The 20,580-nt window shown below is 35.9% G+C and overlaps 1 protein-coding gene across 4 annotated transcripts in view; it reads left to right on the top strand.

Moving 5' to 3' along the window:
• Nucleotides 1-20,580, top strand: part of PATJ (PATJ crumbs cell polarity complex component) — a 291,022-nt gene that overhangs the window by 111,997 nt on the left and 158,445 nt on the right. For all 4 annotated transcript variants that reach the window (XM_064493517.1, XM_031465257.2, XM_064493518.1 and 1 more), the window contains 2 exons: nt 3,036-3,113; nt 11,967-12,066. In XM_064493517.1, the coding sequence (XP_064349587.1) occupies nt 3,036-3,113; nt 11,967-12,066 (178 nt within the window). The remainder of the gene's footprint in view (nt 1-3,035; nt 3,114-11,966; nt 12,067-20,580) is intronic.

The raw sequence follows: 20,580 nt of genomic DNA, 5'->3' as shown, positions 1-20,580 counted from the left end.
GTCCTGAGGGCAGTGGCATCACCATGCTATTTTGGCACACTTACAACCTTCCTGTGCACAGGGGCTGCAGCCTCGCCCAACGTGGGGCGCTGTGGTGTGCTGCATTGCCACACAGTCCCCTACAGTCTTAAGTGCTGGGTTTACACCATCGAGACAAATTGAGAGAGATAAACTGAGAAGAGTCTTCTCATTTTCGTATAATTCAAAATCCTAGATTTATTGGAATCCGCTTTTTGACCCTTATAATACTGATAAAGTAGTTGAGGCCATCACTTTTATTTCCGGAAACTGAATTCAGTAGGAAAATTGGCCAGGTGATTCCCTGCCAAATGACACTTACAAAGGAACAGTTTTGAGCTAGAGTGAGCTAATCAAATTATACATTTATAATAATTCCCTTCTGAAAAATACTTAGAGCATTATAATAGGTTAGATTTAAGAGGTTATAATAAAGTCAGCCAAAAAGGCCAAGCAGTTAATCTAGCCTTTGCTGGTGAGCTGAGGTGGAAATTGTCATTTGGATGACATAAACAGTACAATTTCTTCCAACCGTTCAAAAAAAAAGAAAACCTCTTCAGCATCATGCCAGGCTCAAGTCCTTATCCTGAGGCAGCACAACAGACTGCCGCCTTGTGTGTTCAGTTCATCAAGCACTGAACTGTGGTTCAAGCCACCGGAGCATACTCAGGAGATGATGTTAACATCCATGACTTGCTCGATTTTCTTAGCACAAAGTGATGGCAGTTGAATAAGGCAGTGAAAGGAATCAAGTTTCATACTTTGCAAAACAGTGCTCTCTTCGGCTTACTTATTGTTGTAAGTAATATCGGTCATCACAGGAGTAGAAAACAGCCAAATTCTTGATCACTTTACATTAGACTTTGAAACTTCCTTCAAAACCTCCAAGAAGTCATTTCCTAATTTTCAGCCCATCAAAGGCCCTATGTCTGAACGTGCCTTAGTTACATGGAAATTCTCATCTACGCCAAGAATTGAGCAGTGGTATTTATATGTACTTTCTCCTCTTGAATTGTGTTTTACTTTACTTTCTCAATTTGTGCTTTTAACAGATGCTTTAGGAGGATCACCAACACAATACCTTTTTAAGCTTTTTCTCCTGAATTTCTCAACTATATTTTCAGCGCGTTAGAAAGAAATGTGTGTATCCACTTAGATTTACCTGGTAAATGCTTATTTGAGAACAGAACTCATGACTTATCCTGCTCTCCTCTGTAGAACATTTTTATGCCAAGGTAATTTTTTCCACTTAATAACATAATTGCATTTCACAGTAGCATCAGGGTGTTTTTTTTCCCCATTTATGAAAACAAACCCTTTTGAAATTGGGGTCATCCCTTCAGTTGATGAAATTTATTATCATGTATTGTTTTCTTTTTTCCTGTATTCCATTTGCATTTCCCTAATATTGTTTCACGATGGCACCTAAATTTTGTTGACACATGTATATTTTGCATATTAATCGTATAGAAATGTATTTTTTATTTTCACAAGAAATACATGCACACTAGCTTTTCTTAAAGATGTAGTCTTTTTGGTGGGTCTTTTGTCTTCCAAATTTCGCCAATGGTATGTGTACAGAAAGATATTTCTCTGCTCTATGAAAACCAGTGTAAACCCTATGAATGAAAGCCGACACTCTGTCCCATCCAAAGCTCTTACAGTTCAGCTTCAGCTGGTTTTTTCACATGAGAAGTAGGTCCAGTGTGCACAGGTATTCTGACTTCTCAGGGAGACAAAGTGTTTAAGACTTCGAGGGGGGGCAAGTAATTCGGTATTTACATGCATGCTAAGCACACACTCTGTCACTTTAAGATTCTTCAGGACAAGAAGCACATACCTGTAGACCCACTAGTTTTTGAACTCTGCCTTACATTGTTGTGTGTATTCAATAGAGAAATAAATATTAAGTGCAGTGTCTCTTCACAGAGGAATCACTACATATATGTTGATGCACCATCACTATATGTTTTTTACTTACATGAAACATTTCTGGGACTTCCTCATTTATTCCAAAATTAATTTATATTAATAGACTCTATATAATAGACTCTATATTAAAAGTGATGGAGAATCAGCCTTACATTGCCTTAGGAAAGAAGTGGGTTTTTGGTTTTGTTTTTTAAATTATCCCTAGGCAAGCATTTCTTTTAATTTTCTGAGAAAGGAGATTTATTTTTTTCTTTTTAATCTTCATGTCTGTCACCAGACTTTATGCTAACATTATTTGTGTTAGCTGTTTGAGGAGCCTTTAAAAAAATTCACTGAAAATTTTATGTTTTCTTAAGATGTTTCATAGATTAACAAAAAGAAATGAGTCAAAAAGTAATCTATGCTGTTAGCACCATTAAGAATTAAAATTATTTCTATGAAATCGAACTGTTTGATTCATACATAAACATTTATTGAGCACTACAATGCATTTGGCTCTTCCTGAGCACCAGGGTTATGGTGATAAATAACACTAAATTCCAGCTCTCACTGAACTTTTATCAAGGGCGTAGATAGGTTTGTAATTCATATATATGCTAACAGTGACAGTGAAATATTTATTGAATGTGCCCAGTGTGCTAGATGTCATACATGAACTGGGGTACAGTGATGAATAAGGTAAATCTATGAAATAAATGCTGCATCCATTGTTCTAGGAATTAATTTCAATCACCCTTAAACCTGCATTTTGCAAAATGAGGTGTCTGGATCCAGAAAGTAAGTACTGTGACCTTTTTAAAAATCTTCATCTTCACTTTCTGGATCTACGCAAGCCTGTGAATTTATTGCCCCTTGACGGTACATATGCTCACGCGCACACGCACACGCAATTTCGGGTTATGTAGCTTGTCAGGTTTTCAAAGTTGTATTGTTTGCCTTGAATTGTACTTCTCATGTCTTTACTTTTTAGGTGAAGTCAGAGTTAATTAAGATGTTAACTATTTTTAAAAAATTATATGAAGCAATGTGCTGATTGTGACATTTAAATGTTTTCCTCCTCCCATTCCTTGTTTTTGTGGTGGTAGGTCGTTCCTAGTGTGCATAACAAGGCCAACAAAATCGCTAATAACCAGGACCAAGACACCCAAGGAAAGAAAGAAAAGGTAACCAAATCTCTCAAGCTTTTAAAAAATGTTTCTGGTTTCTTTGTGCATATCTCAACTGCAGTTAGTAAGAGTGTTGTTTGGGTGAGTATCAGGGTACAAGTACTGTGGTTGTAATGTTTCACTTCTGGGGACATAGCTGGTTCTGGCCGGGATGAGGACCAGAAACCTGGTGAAGTGCACATGTAAAAATGTCATAGAGCTCCCGTGGTCACGAGGAGAAACAAAATGTCATAAAGCACCAGCTGGCCATCGTCACCCTCCTCTCTTTCCTGTTCAGCTGGGCTGGTTGTCTGTCCATCCCCAGAGTGTTTCTGAGACTTGGATCTTGCTGTTCTCTCATCCGGAAGCCCCTTTCCCACATTGCCCTTCCTTTTCATCCTCCGGGAGAAGGTCAAAGGTCATCTCTACCGAGAAAGCTCTCCTTACCATCCGTCAGAGTTAATGCTCAATTACCAATTTCCCACCTCTATTCTAGTAGAATTAGTTGATCTAAAATTTATTTTAGGCTATAGTGTCAGGCAGTGATGGATTTTCATTGTTCCCTTGATAACTAATTATCCCACTGAGTTAAAATAGGTCCTTCTTTACCCACTGCTTTGCAACACAACCTCTGTCATATCTCAGGTTAGCAGGGGAGGTCTATTTCTGAGCTTTCTCTGTTTTGTTTGTCTATCACAAAGGCTGTACCACCTAAATTCAGTTCTTCAATAGTTATTATGACTGTCTAGATTTTCTATTCCCTTCAGAGTCAGTTTTGGTTACTGACTCTAAGGAATGTTGATATTGCCCAATTTTTTACATTGCTGGTATAAAGTTGTTCTTGTAGTCTCTCAAAGTATGTTATCTATTTTCTTTCCATAGTAGTTCTTTTTCATTGTGAATACATTTTACTTTTTCTTAATTGATCTGGAGTAATTTTTCATTTAATTTTTCTTTTTGAAGGATTAACTTTTGAACTGTTAGTCTTCTCTGCTGTATCTTTATTTTGTTTAATTAACTTTGTTCTCATCTTTTCTGAAATAATCACTTAGGACCGTAAATTCCTCCTAAGGCCTTTAAACCTGCATCTCAAGATATTAAGTTGATTTTCTGTTGTTCAGTTTTGTTTTGTTTTGTATTAGGTCCCAACATGATTTCTTTTTCACCCAAGATTATTTAGAAATATATTTTTAAATTTCCATATGAATATTTAAAAAAAATGTATTGCTATTATTTCCTAAGATATTTTAGTTATAATCAGAGACTGTAGTTTGTATAATATTCTTTTACATTAGTTGAGCCTTTTTTTAAATGATCGAACAGATATTTACTGTGAATGTGTATTATGATGTAAAAGAGTAGCTGTTTTCTATTTATTGGGTACTGGCTTTTGTGCAGAGTCATTAGGACAAGCTAGTTAATTGAGTTATTCAGTTATTCTGCACACTTACTGATTATTATTATTATTTTTTTGGTCAGAGTAACCTAGCAATCTGCCATTTTGATGGTAAAATTAATCCACTTTTTGTGTAGTTTTTCAGTTTTTATTTTACATTTTTTCAAGTTTATTTATTAGGTGTCTAAGTATCTTCCTACGGAACTGACCATTTTATTAATATGTGGCATTATTTAGTAATGCCTTACCGTCTGTTTCATTCAATATCGCTGAAACTGTCAGCTTTCTTTTTGATTTGCCTTGTGTTTTGGCTTGGAAAAATTTGAACCACACACAGGATGAATTCAGGTCTCCAACCTGATGGGTCTGGATTTGTAAGGAATTCTCAGGGGACATCTTTTTTCTATTTTTTCCTTCTGTGTCAACCTAAGGCCAAGGCCAGAAGAGATCTCTGTCTTCTGTACTGAAGATTTTGGCTTGATTGTTTGATTTGTTTGCTTGTTTTTAACTTCACCCATTGTTGATTTCACCCTGTTAAAGAAAAAAAAAAAAGCTCTAACTGAATTGAACACTTGGGGGCCAGTTAAGACTCTTTGAGAATTTAGGCGGGGGGAAGGATTCTTGAAAAGAACTAAAGGATTAAATTGGTTGCCAAATTACAAGGCTGTCTGTTTTAACCTGGTTGAGAACTTTTGAGTTCAGATCTTAATCACACAGATTATATTCAGATTAGCAGTAGCATATACTGTGTGTTCAGGAGTCTGTGGCTTATCTTTGGTAACTTAATAAATACAGATAATGTGTAGATTCTGGAAGACTGTGGTTATTGCTTGTAGTAGTGCCAGGTATGTACAGGTTGCAGACCTCAGCCCTTCCTCAACCCTTTGGAGGTGTGGGCTGTATTTGCAGGATTGGGTGCCAGTTACTGTGCCAGAGTCTGGATATAATATCAAAAAGGAAGCAGACAAGGAATCGGTCTGTGGGGACATAGACAATAAATACACAGAGATGAATAGACTGGCTACTAATTTACTTACTTTTGGGAACAAGGTAATTTAATTGATTCAGGAAAATTCCACATAAAATCTCAAGAAGGAAGAAGATAAATGTATGATTCTTATCCATTTGACCTGTTCCATTAGACCAAATTGAATTTCAATACAAAGCAAGGATATTTGCATTCAAATTAAAAAAAAAAATCCCTGAAGAGCCCAGTAATACCAAAAGTCAGTCTAAGTCTGTCCAGCTGAGTTCCTTGGTGTGGAGAACAACTAATCACTAAATTAACATGGCAATAGTTAACATTGCAACCATAAACCCCAAGTCAGAAAGTTAAGTGGAGACAGAAAAGTAGCACTTGCCCAAAGAGCATGTGCCAAATCCCCAGTGACCTAAAGCCAGAGATTTTTGTTTGTTTTTTGTTTTTTTTATTCATTCAACAAATATGTAATTTGTGCTATTAGGTGCCAGGCGGTGTTCTGGGCCTCATAGGTAGATGATATTTAACCAAGTGAGTGAATTCTTTGGAAAATTCAGAGGCGATTATTGTCCCCATAGCATTCCTACTTGTGAGTTAATTGATCATACCAGAATCTACATCTCCATTACTGCATGATGCTTCAGTGATTACAGGATGTCCTTTACTACACTGCTCTTCTCTGGAATTGTAGCTCGTGTACCAAGCATTAGTTTACATTCTGGAATGACAAAGCACCTTCACTCCAAGAGGTGCGTAGAGGAATGTGATATGTAGTGAAATAAACAGAAGTATAATTAGTATGATAGAAGTATGCTCAGGGTGCTCGGGGAGAACAGGCAGAAGACTTTCCCCAAAGTACTTTTTTAACTGAAGTATAGTCAGTTACAATTTCTGGTGTACAGCATAATGTCCCAGACATACATATATACATATATTCATTTTCATATTCTTTTTCATTAAAGGTTATTCCAAGATATTGAATATAGTTCCCTGAGCTATACAAAAGAAATTTGTTTAATCTATTTTTATATATAGTATTTAATATTTGCAAGTCTTTTTTTTTTAATTGAAGTACAGTCAGTTGTAATGTGTCAATTTCTGGTGTACAGCACAATGTTCTAGTTATGCATATACGTACATATATTCATTTTCATATTCTTTTTCATTAAAGGTTATTACAAGAAATAAATATAGTTCTCTGTGCTATACAGAAGAAACTTTTTTTAAAATCTGTTTTTATGTATAGTTGCTAACATTTGCAAATCTCAAACTCCCAAATTTATCCCTTCCAACCCTCTCCCTGGTAACCAGAAGATTGTTTACTATGTCTGTGAGTCTGTTTCTGTTTTGTAGATGAGTTCATAGTGTCCTTTTGTTTCTTTCTTTTTCTTAAGATTCCACATATGAGTGATATCATGGTATTTTTCTTTCTGGCTTCACTTAGAATGATGATCTCCAGGTCCATTCATGTTGCTGCAAATCACATTTTATTCTTTTTTTTATCACTGAGTAGTATTCCATTATATAAATATACCACAACTTCTTTATCCAGTCATCTGTCAATGGACATTTAGGTTGCTTCCATGTCTTGGCTATTGTATATAGTGCTGCTGTGAACATTGGGGTGCATATATCTTTTCGAATTGAAATTCTCTCTGGATATATGTCCAGGAGTGGGATTGCTGGATCATGTGGTAAGTCTATTTTTAGTTTTTTGAGGAATCTCCATACTGTTTTCCATAATGGCTGCAGCAAACTACATTCTTACCAACCGTATAGGAGGGTTCCCTTTTCTCCACACCCTCTCCAGCATTTATTGTTTGTGTACTTTTGAATGATGGCCATTCTGACTGGTGTGAGGTGATACTGCAGTTTTGATTTGGATTTCTCTGATTATTAGCGATATTGAATGTTTTTTCATGTGCTCATTTATATGTCTTCATTGAAGAATTGCTTGTTTAGGTCTTCTGCCCATTTTTGGATTGAGTTGTTTCTTTTTTTGTTGTTAAGTTGTTTGAGCTGGTTTTGTATTCTGGAAATTAAACCTTTGTCAGTCGTATCATTTGCAAATACTTTCTCCCATTCTGTAGGTTGTTGTTTTGTTTTCCTTATGGTTTCCTTTGCTGTGCAAAAGCTTATAAGTTTAATTAGGTCCATTTGTTTATTTTTGCTTTGATTTCTATTGCCTGGGTAGACTGCCCTAGGAGAACATTGCTAAGATTTACATCAGAATATTTTGCCTATGTTTTCTTCTAGGATGTTTATAGTGTCTTGTCTTATAATTAAGTCTTTAAGCTATTCAGAGTTTATTTTTGTATATGGTGTGAGGGAGTGTTCTAACTTCACTGATTTACATGCTGCTATCCAGTTTTCCCAACACCACTTGCTGAAGAGACTGTCTTTTTTCCATTGCATATTCTTGCCTCCTTTGTCAAAGATTAATTGACCGTATGTCTGTGGATTTATTTCTGAGCTCTCTATTCTGTTCCATTGATCCATGTGTCTGTTTCTGTGTCAATACCACACTGTTTTGATTACTGTAACTCTGTAGTATTGTCTGAAGTCTGGGAAGGTTGTTCCTCCAGCTTCGATCTTTTTCTTCAATATTGCTTTGGCAATTCTGGGTCTTTTGTGATTCCATATCAGTTTTAGGATTATTTGTTCTATTTCTGAGAAAAATGTCATGGGCAGTTTGGTAGGGATCACATTAAATCTGTACATTGCCTTAGGCAGTATGGCCATTTTAACAAAATTGATTCTTCCAATCCAAGAGCATGGGATATCTACCTCATGCACTCTAAGCATGTGCTCTGCTGCTGAGCTGTACCCTCTTCGCCTTTTTTTTAACTTTTTTATAAAATGGAGTAAACTGTCTCTAACAATTATTATTTATAGAAGTAATTCCTTTTACACATTTTTTCTCCTTAAATCAGAAGCAACTTATATTCTCTAGAATTCCTGACAGTCAGAAAGAAGATAATAAAACTCATTACTAGTAGAAGTCTAGTTAGAATTATAAATTTGGGCTTGAAATTATTCACATTTTAAAAAGAGGGAAAAAGAGTGACTGAAAAATGAAAAAAAAAATCAATAAGCAAGTCTTGAATAAATCCCGTTTTATCTTATTTTGTTTTTATCTCAGTTCAGTATTTTCTGACCTGTTTTGCATCATACAGAATATGAAACAATCGGCAATCAGAATCCATAGAAATGCTGTTATCAGCTGTAGGTTCATAACAGCTCTTTGGTATTGTCTTTCTAAATTTTTCTTCAGTGTTATTTCATATATTCTCTTTTAAAGGAGTTGTGGACACTGTTCACAACTGGGAGATGGTCATTAGTCAGCAAGTTGTCCTCTACTGTTAGCTGTCTTCACTTTCTTTTTATGTATTACCCAAATGAAACTGTTGTCTCCCCCTGAACATAGTAGCTCCTAAAAATATAGTTATATTAAACTTACAAAAATGTATCTATTCCAAATGAGTACTTAAAATGAGTACATTTTATTATACATAAATTATACTTCAATAAAGTTGCTGTTTATTCCAACTGAAAAATCTGGACATGCCAGACTCTGGGTCTAAGTGGAATCTCATGAAGGCATTTTGCAAAGATCAAAATGATCTCTTGTGAACCCCCTGACAGTACTTAGAATGTTACAGGATGCATGCTCTCTGATTATTCTTAACAGCAACAAATAATACAGCATTCCATCAGTTATATTCTACATTGTGCTAGCCCTTAGAATTGGCTGATAATGCTCATGTTAATGTGTAAACATCTGTGTTTATGCACGTTTATATCTGTATATATGCACATACACACATACATGCACAGCATGGAGACATGTGGGTATCACGCAATATTGGTATGAATATTTCCATCATCTTCGATATTTTTGTTTTATATTCCACACCAATAAGATCAAGGAGATCAGGGAGAAAATATAGGTGTTTCTAAATTAAAATTACCAAATCTCTTTGATTGTGTGAATCTGGATTCTTATATGAAAAATGCTTCTGAGTTAGTGGTTTCTGTGAAAAGAGATTTTTTTAAAAGGCTGGTACATCTAAAGTAATACAAAGTTAGTTTCACTAATTTCTGGAAAACTCTGGGAATATTAGATTTAAATGATGCTTATTAGTCTCTATAAAACAACCAGAAAGAGATTGTTGTTTGTTTTTTAGGGGGAAGGAGGTAATTAGGTTTTTATTTATTTTATTTTTAGTGGAGGTGCTGGGGATTGAACCCAGAACCCAGGACCTTGTGTGTGCTAGGCATGCACTCTACCTCTGAGCTATACCCTCCCCAGAAAGAGATTCTTTAAGAGACTAACTCTGAGTTTTGAATACCTCCTGAAGGTAGGAAAATATTTCATACTCACAACGAAGTAAGGGCTCTTCTCCATTTCAGATGCACAGAGCACTTTCAGCTTCCATCCTAAAACTTTAGCTGTGTGTCAGATGTGGATGCAGAAATGCAAAAACCCACTCCTCTGTGTGGCAAAGAGCTGTTCATTCCAGTGGGCCCAAGATGTGTTCTTGTATGAAAAAAGCACAAGCAGGCAAATAGAAAGACTAATGAACACGTTGGCTGTTGTCTCTCAACGAAGAGAGAATAGATCCCTGTAGAAACAAAGTTTAATAGATCCAACATCCATTTGTCGGGATGTCACTAAGTTTGCCAGACCATAAAACCAGACTCCACTGATTGCTCCCCAGAATGAGGAATAACCTGCGGCCCAGGTACAAATCAGAACCAAACTTGGCTTAGTATCAGAAACTAAAACATAGAATTGGAAATTTAAAAATGGAGAAACACTCAAAAAGACAAAGTTCTGTTGCCACTGGGGGCTTACTGTACGAACCAAGCAATTGTGTGTATGCACTTAAACAGCTCATGGTTTGTGTATCTCAGACATAACAGTTCATTCTCAACAAAATGAGTGACAAGAAAGTTATTTACTCATTCAGCCAGTGGTGAAGGGCACTGTTCTCAGAACCAAGGATGTCTGTGCTGTTCTCTGCCCTCCCGGAGGCTCTGTTCACCTGGCCCTCTCTGTATGTACCTTGCTCCAGTCTTCGTAGGAGAGCCTGGCCCTGCCGTCACCCTTCTCCCATGTGCAGTAGAAAGGTGCCCTGGAAATATCTATTAAGGAGAATTCATATCTCTTAATACTATTTTACAAGCTGGCTGTCCTTGTTCTGTACATTGTCTTTCACTTAGAATGACCTGGTTCTGAGGAAAAGGTTTGCTGAAAATTCATTTGCCTTTTTTATCCTTCATTTAACTCACTTTAAGTTTTTTTTTAAGCAATAACTAAAGAGACAGTGTGATCACATCTCTGAATTCTTTTGTGGCTTAATGAGCATTTTGTATTTGGCGTCTTCTCTTCCTTCATCACTCTTGCATTTTACTGATTTTTGGATGTTCTACAAATATACAAAGTACTGCTTTGGTTAGACATTGTCTTAAATAAATTTGGGTGTGTGTTTTTCTTTATGGATGCCAAATAGTGTTTTCTATTTTGAAGGAATTTGTTACATGCCTGCTTTCTGTAATGGACCAGTCATTGCCATTTACTGAAGTGTATCCTGCCATTAGTGGCTTTGCCATCTAAAGCATAATTGATTGGACTTTATTGAAGTCCTGTAGCAAAACAAATCTTAACCCAGTTATTTTGGTATTTGTGGAGTGCTTTGGTGTATCGGCGTCTCTTCCTTCCAGCAGCTTGGATCTCTCTGTAGTTTGGCATGTTTTCTTTTTTCCACCTTTCAAGAAAATGTCTACATTCTGTGAAGGTAATCTGATCATGAAGTCTACTTTAATTTTAGTCTGTTTGAACCAAATATTACTATGCTGTATCAGTTGGTGTTTAAATTTAAAGAAGACTTCAAAGAAATACAGAAAAAGTATGTATCATAAAGCTTTCTCTTTTGGAAAATATTAAAATGTGTCTTGAGTATCTAAATTATAGATGAATACCTCTTCAGCTAGAAAATCTTGATATTTCAAGTACTTTTTAAAGAATGAAATCTGTACCTTGTACAATTGAATACGAAGTCTTAATAGCTGTAGAATTCACACGTTGGGTAGTTTTACATTTAGATTTCTTTTTGAAATCTAATTTCTTTTTGAAATCTCTTTTGAGTTATTTGGACAGAAACAAAGAAAACTAAGCCTCAACAGTGTAAAGAAAATACATATAATTGGCTTTCTCACTGGGGAAAGGAATGTATTCCGGGTGGGTCAACAATCTTAAAAGCTGTGCTCTTGAATTCCTGTTTTCTTTGTTGGTGTGTTTACATCACAGAATCACTTTTACATAAGAACATAAACATAAGAGAATAAATTGTATTTGTTTTACAATCCCAGTGATATGATAGAAGTTGGATACAGTCAAAATATTTGCAGATGATCTTTTTATCCTCTTTGTCATTGAGTGAGAGGATTGTGCAAAGGCAATTAACCCTTCTCTCAAATTTTGCATCCTCAGAGGCGAGGAACTGCTCCACCTCCAATGAGACTGCCACCTCCTTATAAAGCTCCATCTGATGACAGTGATGACACTGAAGAAGAGCATGCATTTACTAACGGTGAGTTCCTTTTCATTATTTGGGGCAGGTGCAGAATTTATTAAGTTATGCTTCAACGATTGTTGTAAATGATCGAATACAATGCTGTGGGTTCTTAGAAAGTGTGCAGGAACGTTCTTGCTGACAAAGAAAATTTACATCTTCTAAACTTCTGTGGCTTCATCATCCTAAGCTTTTCTCTGTGACACTAATATAACAGAGTGACTATCAAAGGCACCGGGGTTGTACACTGTCTTACCCACATTGCCTCCTAGACTTACTGTTTGGTTGTAAACACAGAAACGCTAAACAGTCCTTTAAATTGGAGTGTGACCCATACTAATCAGAGATGGATGCAGATGTTAGCTCTTGATTACTTGCCCTGTTCAAATGGATAGTGATGCTGCCAGTGCAAACTTAAAAACTCCCAAGTCATAGTTTCTCCTTCAGAATTCATTTCATGATGTTCTTTTGCATTAGTTATATAAATACACACTCATACATATATTTAATGAAAGCTTTATTTAAAAGAATTTACATTTCTTTTATTTATGGAAAGTATGTGTAGTTAGATCTGATTGCTGTTGTGTGTGGAATTTATTTTGGGCTTGATGAAAATGTTCTAAAATTAGCTAAAAATAGATTGTGGTGATGGCTGTACAATTTGTGAATATACTGAAATGTACAGGATTGTGCATTTAAATGGGTGAATTTTATGGGTTTTCAAATATATGTAGTTTTTAAAATAATATTTTTCCTTCTATAATATAAAAAAAGCATTTGATATAGAAATTTAAAGAGTTAAAATCCTGGCTCCTGTACTTCCTAGTGTGTGACCCTAAGCATGCCTCTTGCATGAAAATAACGGTACCTAGTTCGCAGGGTTGTGATGAGGATTAAAATAAGGTGATAGGCTTTTAGCCTGTCATATAGTGAATCTTCAACAAGTATTATAGCTCTTATTATTGTTAATATTTATTATTAAGTTGACTATAACTTTGTATTTTTCTAAATAGAATAATATATAAATAGAAATAAAAATATAAAAATGAATATAACTGTATAATAATTAAGTCGACTTTATAAAAACTTGGTTTGTACTTAGTGATTTTACAGAGTACTTTCTCATGTGTAATTTTTTTCATTTATTCAACAAATCTCTGCTGAAAAACCAGCTGCTTTTTACTAACACTGCTAAGTGAGTCTGCTGTAAAACAAATGAAACATAGCTCCTTTTTTCCTTGGTGGGGTCACCAGCTTGGAAGGGAGGATACAAGACATGGTAACAGAATTTGATAAAGGTACTGCCATACCTTGGTTCTCAGCCTCTTTTGGAGAGCTACACATGACGGATATGATTGATGTGTGCGTGCACTGGTGTAATACAATCCCTTGTTTTGATATAGATATTAGGGCAGCTGCAGCAAAGTGGAGATAGCTTGTGGATTCTTCATAATTTTGGGGATGCTAGAATGCCCATATTCACATGGTTGTTAGGAAACTTGGTCTAAGCATGTGACTAAGATTACGTTCTAGCCGTAACTCAACTACTTAGTTGTGAATTCGTGGACAACTTTCTTAACCTCTTCATGGCTCTCACTTACTCATTTATAAGGAGAAGAAGGGATGTTTTATAATAACCTGCCTCATAGGATTGCTGTGAGAATTAGAGGAGAAAGCATTTACAAAATTTAGTATAAGGATGTTGATACATAGTAAACACTCTGGTTTACCATGTGCCAAGTCTTCACGTATGTGATTAGCTCAATCAAGATAATAATTTTGTGAGGTCTCTGATTATACAAATAAAGGAAACTGAGGCTCAGAGAAATTAAGGAACGTGTGCAAAGTTACACAGCTAGTAAGTAGTGGAAATGGAGTTTAAACCCAGGCACTCTGACTCCAGAGCTGGTACTGTATCATCTTCTCATCCCATTACTTACAACCCATTACTCTCCCAGAAATAGGAACAAAATGATTTGAAGTTATCTAGCGAATGTCACTTTGATGCCATAAACAGACAGAGCAGCAGCACCCTCCCCAAAGTGCCAAAATCATGTGCACATGTGTGTCCACAGCTTTGGTGGGAGTCAGGGAAGGCAGTGATTTAAACTGAATACAGAAAAAGACTTCTAGTATCTAAGTCATCTTCTAATGATAACATTTCACAGATGCTCCAGCAAATCTGTCTGGACGGTGACTAGACTTCCCATTCATTTTGCTCCCCATTTTTTTCCTTCCCAGTATACATTTCCCATCCCGTTTAACTTCCATTGAATTTACTGTTCACCTTCTCCAGAAGGGTATGAACTGTACAGGGCTGTCAGATGGTTCACATTGAAAATGTAGGTGAACCTAAAACCCCTAGCTTTTCTATATTTCTTTTTGGTATGGACCCTGTGAGTTTTTCTTTGTTCCTTAACTCTTCTTAAATGAATACTCTGCTCATCTATCCAAAATTAAAAGTAGGTTGATTCACTCTTTTATCAGATTCTCATTGTCACCAAACTAAGTATTTCTTTTTACAGCGGTGAAAGTGTGCTTACATAACTTTCCCACGGCCCAGAACTACGAAGTGGACGGTTGGAATCCAAGCCTTAAGCCTGCCAGGAAGTGATGGTTGTATTAGATCACTGACATGAGATACAGGTGATTCTAAAGTGTAGCGAAATCTAACGTAGGTGAACTTTGGCAAGTTCCTTATGTATAAAGACTGAGTGGGTGGTATAGGTGGGCAGGCACTATTTTAGGTGTTGGAAACACAGCGGGGAACAAGGTCTCTCCTTTCAATAGCTTATATTCTATGGGGAAAGAAGTCTTATAAATAGTAAGATAGTTTAAATATTGATGAGTACTATAAATTAGTAAATAAACAAGGTAGTGTGAGAATAAATCCCTTGGAGGAAGCAACATTAAGAGTAGAATAAATAAGGAAGGCCAGGCAGTAAGACCTACGTGACAAGAAGCCACAGAGCTGGCTTTATTTATAGTCATCATACCAATCAGATTTTTTTTTTTCAGATGGTGATCTACAGTAACTTATTTTATTTAGTAGCCAAGTATGGGTGTGCATGTACACACAAACATACTAATGCATATATAGTTGAAGCAAAAGTATCATAAAATGTTACATACCTTTATGACATTTGAAGAACTTTATTCTTGTTCTATACTCTTCTATTTCATTTTTTAAAGTGGTTTGCAACTCCATTTATTAATTGATCAACTAATGAATTGCAACCTGTAGCATGAAGAACACAGCTCTGGATCAGTGGTTTTCAAACTGCAGTGTGTGTGCCTCAGAAGCACCTGCTGAGCTTGTTAAAACACCAGTTGCTGGGCCCCACGCCCAGTTTCGAATTTCTTACATCTGGGAGCACCCAATAATTTACACTTTTAATTAGTTCTCAGGTGGCGCTGATACTTCTGATTCAGAGACCGCATCCTGCAAATCGCTGATCTGGATGATATTAAAGACATGGGAGTGGGCGAGGGAGAGCGGTGTGCAAAGACAGCAACAGGAAGGGAAGCCAGCACCTTAGCGTGGCATAAGAACATCCCAGCATAACAACACTTTGAGGAGGTTCTAGAATTAAGCAGTTTAAGAGAAGAATGTGTTTCAGGAAGCATTCCGTCGCTAAACCAAAGTGGCCAACTGTGAAATGATTCTGCGAGGCTGAGGGGGTTGGAGACATAGAATTAACTAACCATTGAACTTAGCAACATGGAACTGGTGAAGAAGAACAGAAAGAGAATGCTCGGTAAAATAACCAAAGTAAGTATTGCTAAGATTGTTGTGAGAATTAGGTGCTACAACCAATACAGACGTACCTCCTTTCCTTGTGCTTCACTTTATTGCTCCTCCCAGGTAATTGTGTTTTTTCACTACTTAGAGGTTGGTGGCAATCCTGCATTCTCAGATGATGGTTAGCATTTTTTAGCGATGAAGTATTTTTAAATTAAGGTATGCACGTTGTTTTTTAGACAATGCTATTGCATACCTAGTAGATGGAGTAGATTGTAAACATAACATTTATATACACTGGGAACCCCAAAAATTGGCATGACCCACTTTATTGTGGAATTCACTTTTTTGCAGTGGTCTGGAAGTGAACCCACAGTATCTCCCAGGAATGCTGGGAGTGTGTTACATAACGGACATTTGTAAGTGTACCTCGCATAGTTGAACATATGACATTCTGGTGTCTAATTACCATAAGAAATCTTATAACCATCTTAATAAAAATTTCTTGAGTTTTAATTAAGAATTATGAAACAATTAAAAATTAAGAAATAATATACACATAAATACTTAGCTGTTGGCAAAACTGCCGTTATCCAACGTGCAGGATTTGTCAAAGGGAGGTATTAATGGTGTAGAACTTTTGACTTGACTTTCATACCTAAATTTAAATAAATCTAGGTTGTCTTGTGAAAGGTTTAAGATCATTGAGGGCATGAAGTGATCACTTAGTTCACTGTCACATGGTGACTTCCCATCCCAGTCTTTGTTCCTAGCTTTAACCCGGCTCTGATATCCTGACCCAAATTTTCAATTGGCTGTTGGAAAGCTGCCAAGTCTCTTATCTTTCTTTCTGACAATGGATCAGTAAATGTAGATGAATCTTCCTTCCCAGTCTCTCTCATATTTACGGTTTCCTTTGTATTTTTATTCCCAGAGTTTTAGTAACTATGTGTTAGTAGCCACAGCTTATTGAATACCTACCATGTGCCATAAATTCTCCTCAACTCTAAGTGTATTCGCAGAAGAACCTTTGAAAGGAGCTATCTCTTCTGATTTTAGCTTCATGTCACGTTCTTTGGAAAACCTTGCCTGATTCCTTATTCTAATATTTTTCTTTCATAGTACTTAACAAAATGTAACTATTTATATATTTATTAGATTAATATCTGTCTTCCCCACCAAACCTTTAAGTTCCGTGAGTCTAGTGACCCTCTGTTTTGGCCTGGCACATTCTGGAATTTCAGTATTTTGAGCAAATTAATGACAAAGGGTATGTGACTCACCTGGCCACATGGGGGTACAGCAAAGATCTAGGTGTGCTCCTGGTGCTTTGGAGGTGCCCTTTGTACTGAATTGTACCATCTGCGTAGTTTCGAAGCTTTCTGTCCAGAGCAACTTAATACTTTTTCTCAATATGCCACCCCTCATCTTATCTAAAAGTTCTGATCCCCAGGGAGAGGCACCACAATCTCCAGAAAGTCCTCTGTTCCCTTTCAATCCCAGAGGTGAAATACATTTGAATTATTCAGGTCGTTCTAACCTGTTGGCATTCACTCTTTCAATTACAGTTTCAAACTGCAGGGAAAAGGGAAAAGAAGGTTTGGAATGACTTTTTGTTACGTAAGAGAGTGAAGCAATGAGAGTTATACAAATAGACATGTCTCTTGATGAATTTTAGGTCCTAGGAGTTCAGAATTTAATTGACTTGTTTGATACCTGGCTTTTAAGAGATGTAGCAGAGACGTGAATGGAACCTCACATGGAAGGCCTCTTAAAGCCCCTCCTTTATCCTTTAACTGCAGAATAGCATACTCTTCTTAGGTGTTTTGCTTTTCCATCCCCCTCCCCCCTCCCCCCAGTAAGGATCTGTTTTAAATATTGACTGTGATTTATCTTTATGGCCTTTTGCTCAGATTCTCCCCCACTCACTACATGTCATAATGTAATATTCGGTATAAGGAATATATTTGGGTTATGAAGCATAATAAAATTAGCCTGTGAACCACACCATGCAAATAAAAATTAGATAACCAGTATCTTGCTGTTTTACTTTAATCCTTATTGTTTTGTTTCAGGTTTTTCTTTCTTTTTTTAAGGATAAGATACTGGCTGAGACCTTCTGAAATGTAATTTATTACCAAATTACCCAGAGTCACACCATGTGTAAGTTTAGAGGGGATGACTTTTTAAAAGAGAACTTTATTGAGCTATAACCCACATTACCATACAACTCATCTACTTAAAATGTCCAATTCAGTAGCTTTTAGTATATTTACAGAGTTGTTCAACCATTGCCACTATCAATTTTAGAATATTTAGAACATTTTCGTCACACCTTCCCCCCTGAAACCTTGCTCATGAGTAGTCACTCTTCTGCACCATGTTTATTCAAAAATTCTTTACATTCATATATGAAATGTACACACATATATTTTAATTTTTAAAAGGACTTTATAGATAATCTTCATTTGTTTCCTTGGAGCAGTCTGGGGAAGCTGTCCCAAACCTCTCTTGCTCTTACAACAACAACAAAAAAAAAACCCCAAAAAACTGCATTTAAATTTAGAAAAAGAAAAAAATGCTCACTAGCCCTGATGTTATTGAGAAGTTAGCAGTGAAGGAAGATTACCTCTCCCCAGCTTTTACATAGGCATCATTTTGCCTATTTAGTGGAAGTCATGAAACCCATGTAAGGTAGTTTGAATCCAGATCCTGTGGCTTTTTTTTTTTCTTTTCCAGTATGAGAATTTGCTTGAACACTGATTTGGAAGTGAAAGGCTAGGCAATTTTGCAAAAGAAAAGTACTGAGAGGAGGGGCCTTGCCTTTCCCTAGTACCTACATATATTCTACACTGGTGGTTTTCTAACTCGATATGCAGCTTCTAGAAGATGCGTGGGAGGGTTTTTGGCTGTCTGAATCAGTTTCTCAGCCTTGGACTGTTACTGTTTTAACCTGATAATTCTTTGTTGTGGGGGACTGGCTTGTGCATTATAGAATGTTTAGCAGCATCCTTAGTCTCGTCTCACTAGATACCAGTAGCCTTCCTTCCCACCCAAGTTGTGACAACCGATAATGTTTTCACACATTGAAAGTGTTCCCTCTTCTAAATGGATGGGGTATTCTGCTGTTACTTAGGTGGGCTGTAATCCCATACAGTGAAGAATTATTTTACCCAGAGTACCGGTAGCATTCCTGATCAGAAATATTGTTTGAAACTGTAATAATTAAATCAGTTTAGTATTTGTGTTAGAAATGATGTAGAAATTTAGAATTTAGAATATAAAAACGTATTTTTTAAATTACAGAAATAGGTTAAATTATTCTATAAAAGATGGCATATGTAGTCATTTGGGCAGAAAATGTAGAGATCTTCACTTCTCACTAAAATTATGTTAATTACAAAAGAATCATGTACTTCTAAAACCATAAAAATACTGTAAAAAGTCTAAGATTTTTAAAGATATATTCCCGGTACAGGGAAAGGCCTTCCATATTGTTACATCAACACTATAAAATAATAATCACAAGTTGGTTTATATAAAAATAAAAAACATACATATATAAAAATATATACACATGTATATTTTATGTACATACATATTCAGAGGAAAAAGACATGTGCAACAATAGAAAAACAAGCAAATATCAGACATCATGTAATAGATTTGAGCAACAAGTACAAAAAGTCTATTTAGCCTAACAGTAAGAGATGTGTAAATTAATTTAAAAATCAGATTTTTTTATCTTATCAGATTACTTGAGATTTTAAAAACTGATATTGCTCATTGTTGGAGAGATGCTGCAGAAAAATAGGAATTTGTGTATACTGTTAGTAGGAATTCGAATTCATGTCCTTCTTTCTGGAGACTCACTGGGCAGCACGTATAAACAATTTAACTGTGTATTTTTTGAATAATTTAACTTCTTGTGATATAGTCTAAGGAATTCATTGCCCATGTGAGTATATGTATCTGTATGCGTACATAAACCTACAAAGAAGTTTGCTGCTGCCTTTTTCAGTAATAGCAAGTAGATCAATATATATTATATGAAATTAATACATGATAGAGCTTTGATTAAGTCACTTAATCTAAGCATTTTTAACCATTTGACCTGAAACAAGTTGAATAGCTTTCCCTTAGTTTTCTCATTTGTAAGACAGGGATGGTAATTGTATTTCCTTTCACCACTGGGTGTGTATGAGAGACCAAAAGAAATGGTATATATAACAGGCTTATGTAGGAAGTGACACAGGGAGGCACTCCAGAAATGTTGGCTGCTACTCTTTATTCTTATCAATAGTACTAAAACGTTTTTCAGTGTTTGCAAAATACTGCCATCATAGAATGAAATTCTGGCATAAGCATATTATTACAAATTTTTATCCAAAAATTATTATAATTTGTTTTTGAATAATTTTAGAAATCATTTCTTTGAAGTTTGATGTTTTCGTGCAGGAACAATACCTTGATAACACTGTCTGCATCTGATGGCTCCCTGATCGTTGTTGAATACTATGACATTATTATACTTTCACTTTCCATGGAGATCGTTAGAAGAGAAAAACATTTTGGAGTATTTCATTTTTCTTTGGTACTTTTTTCATCCTGTGCTTTATTTTCTCTGGACCAGAGGTGGCATTATCATAGAAGGTTTATTTACGATTTTGTAATTTTTCCTTTTCATGAAATTTTGATGTTGTAGGGTTGACATTTTACTTTTTCATTCCTCTCAGTGTGGGACGAATACACAAGAGAATTTTTTGAGAAAAATTCATAATTCAAAATGA

The sequence above is a fragment of the Camelus dromedarius genome, chromosome 14 (genome assembly GCF_036321535.1).
Source record: "Camelus dromedarius isolate mCamDro1 chromosome 14, mCamDro1.pat, whole genome shotgun sequence".
Classification (NCBI taxonomy): Eukaryota; Metazoa; Chordata; class Mammalia; order Artiodactyla; family Camelidae; genus Camelus; species Camelus dromedarius.
The sequence above is the reverse complement of the archived record's forward strand: the minus strand, read 5'-3'. Positions and strand labels throughout refer to the sequence as shown.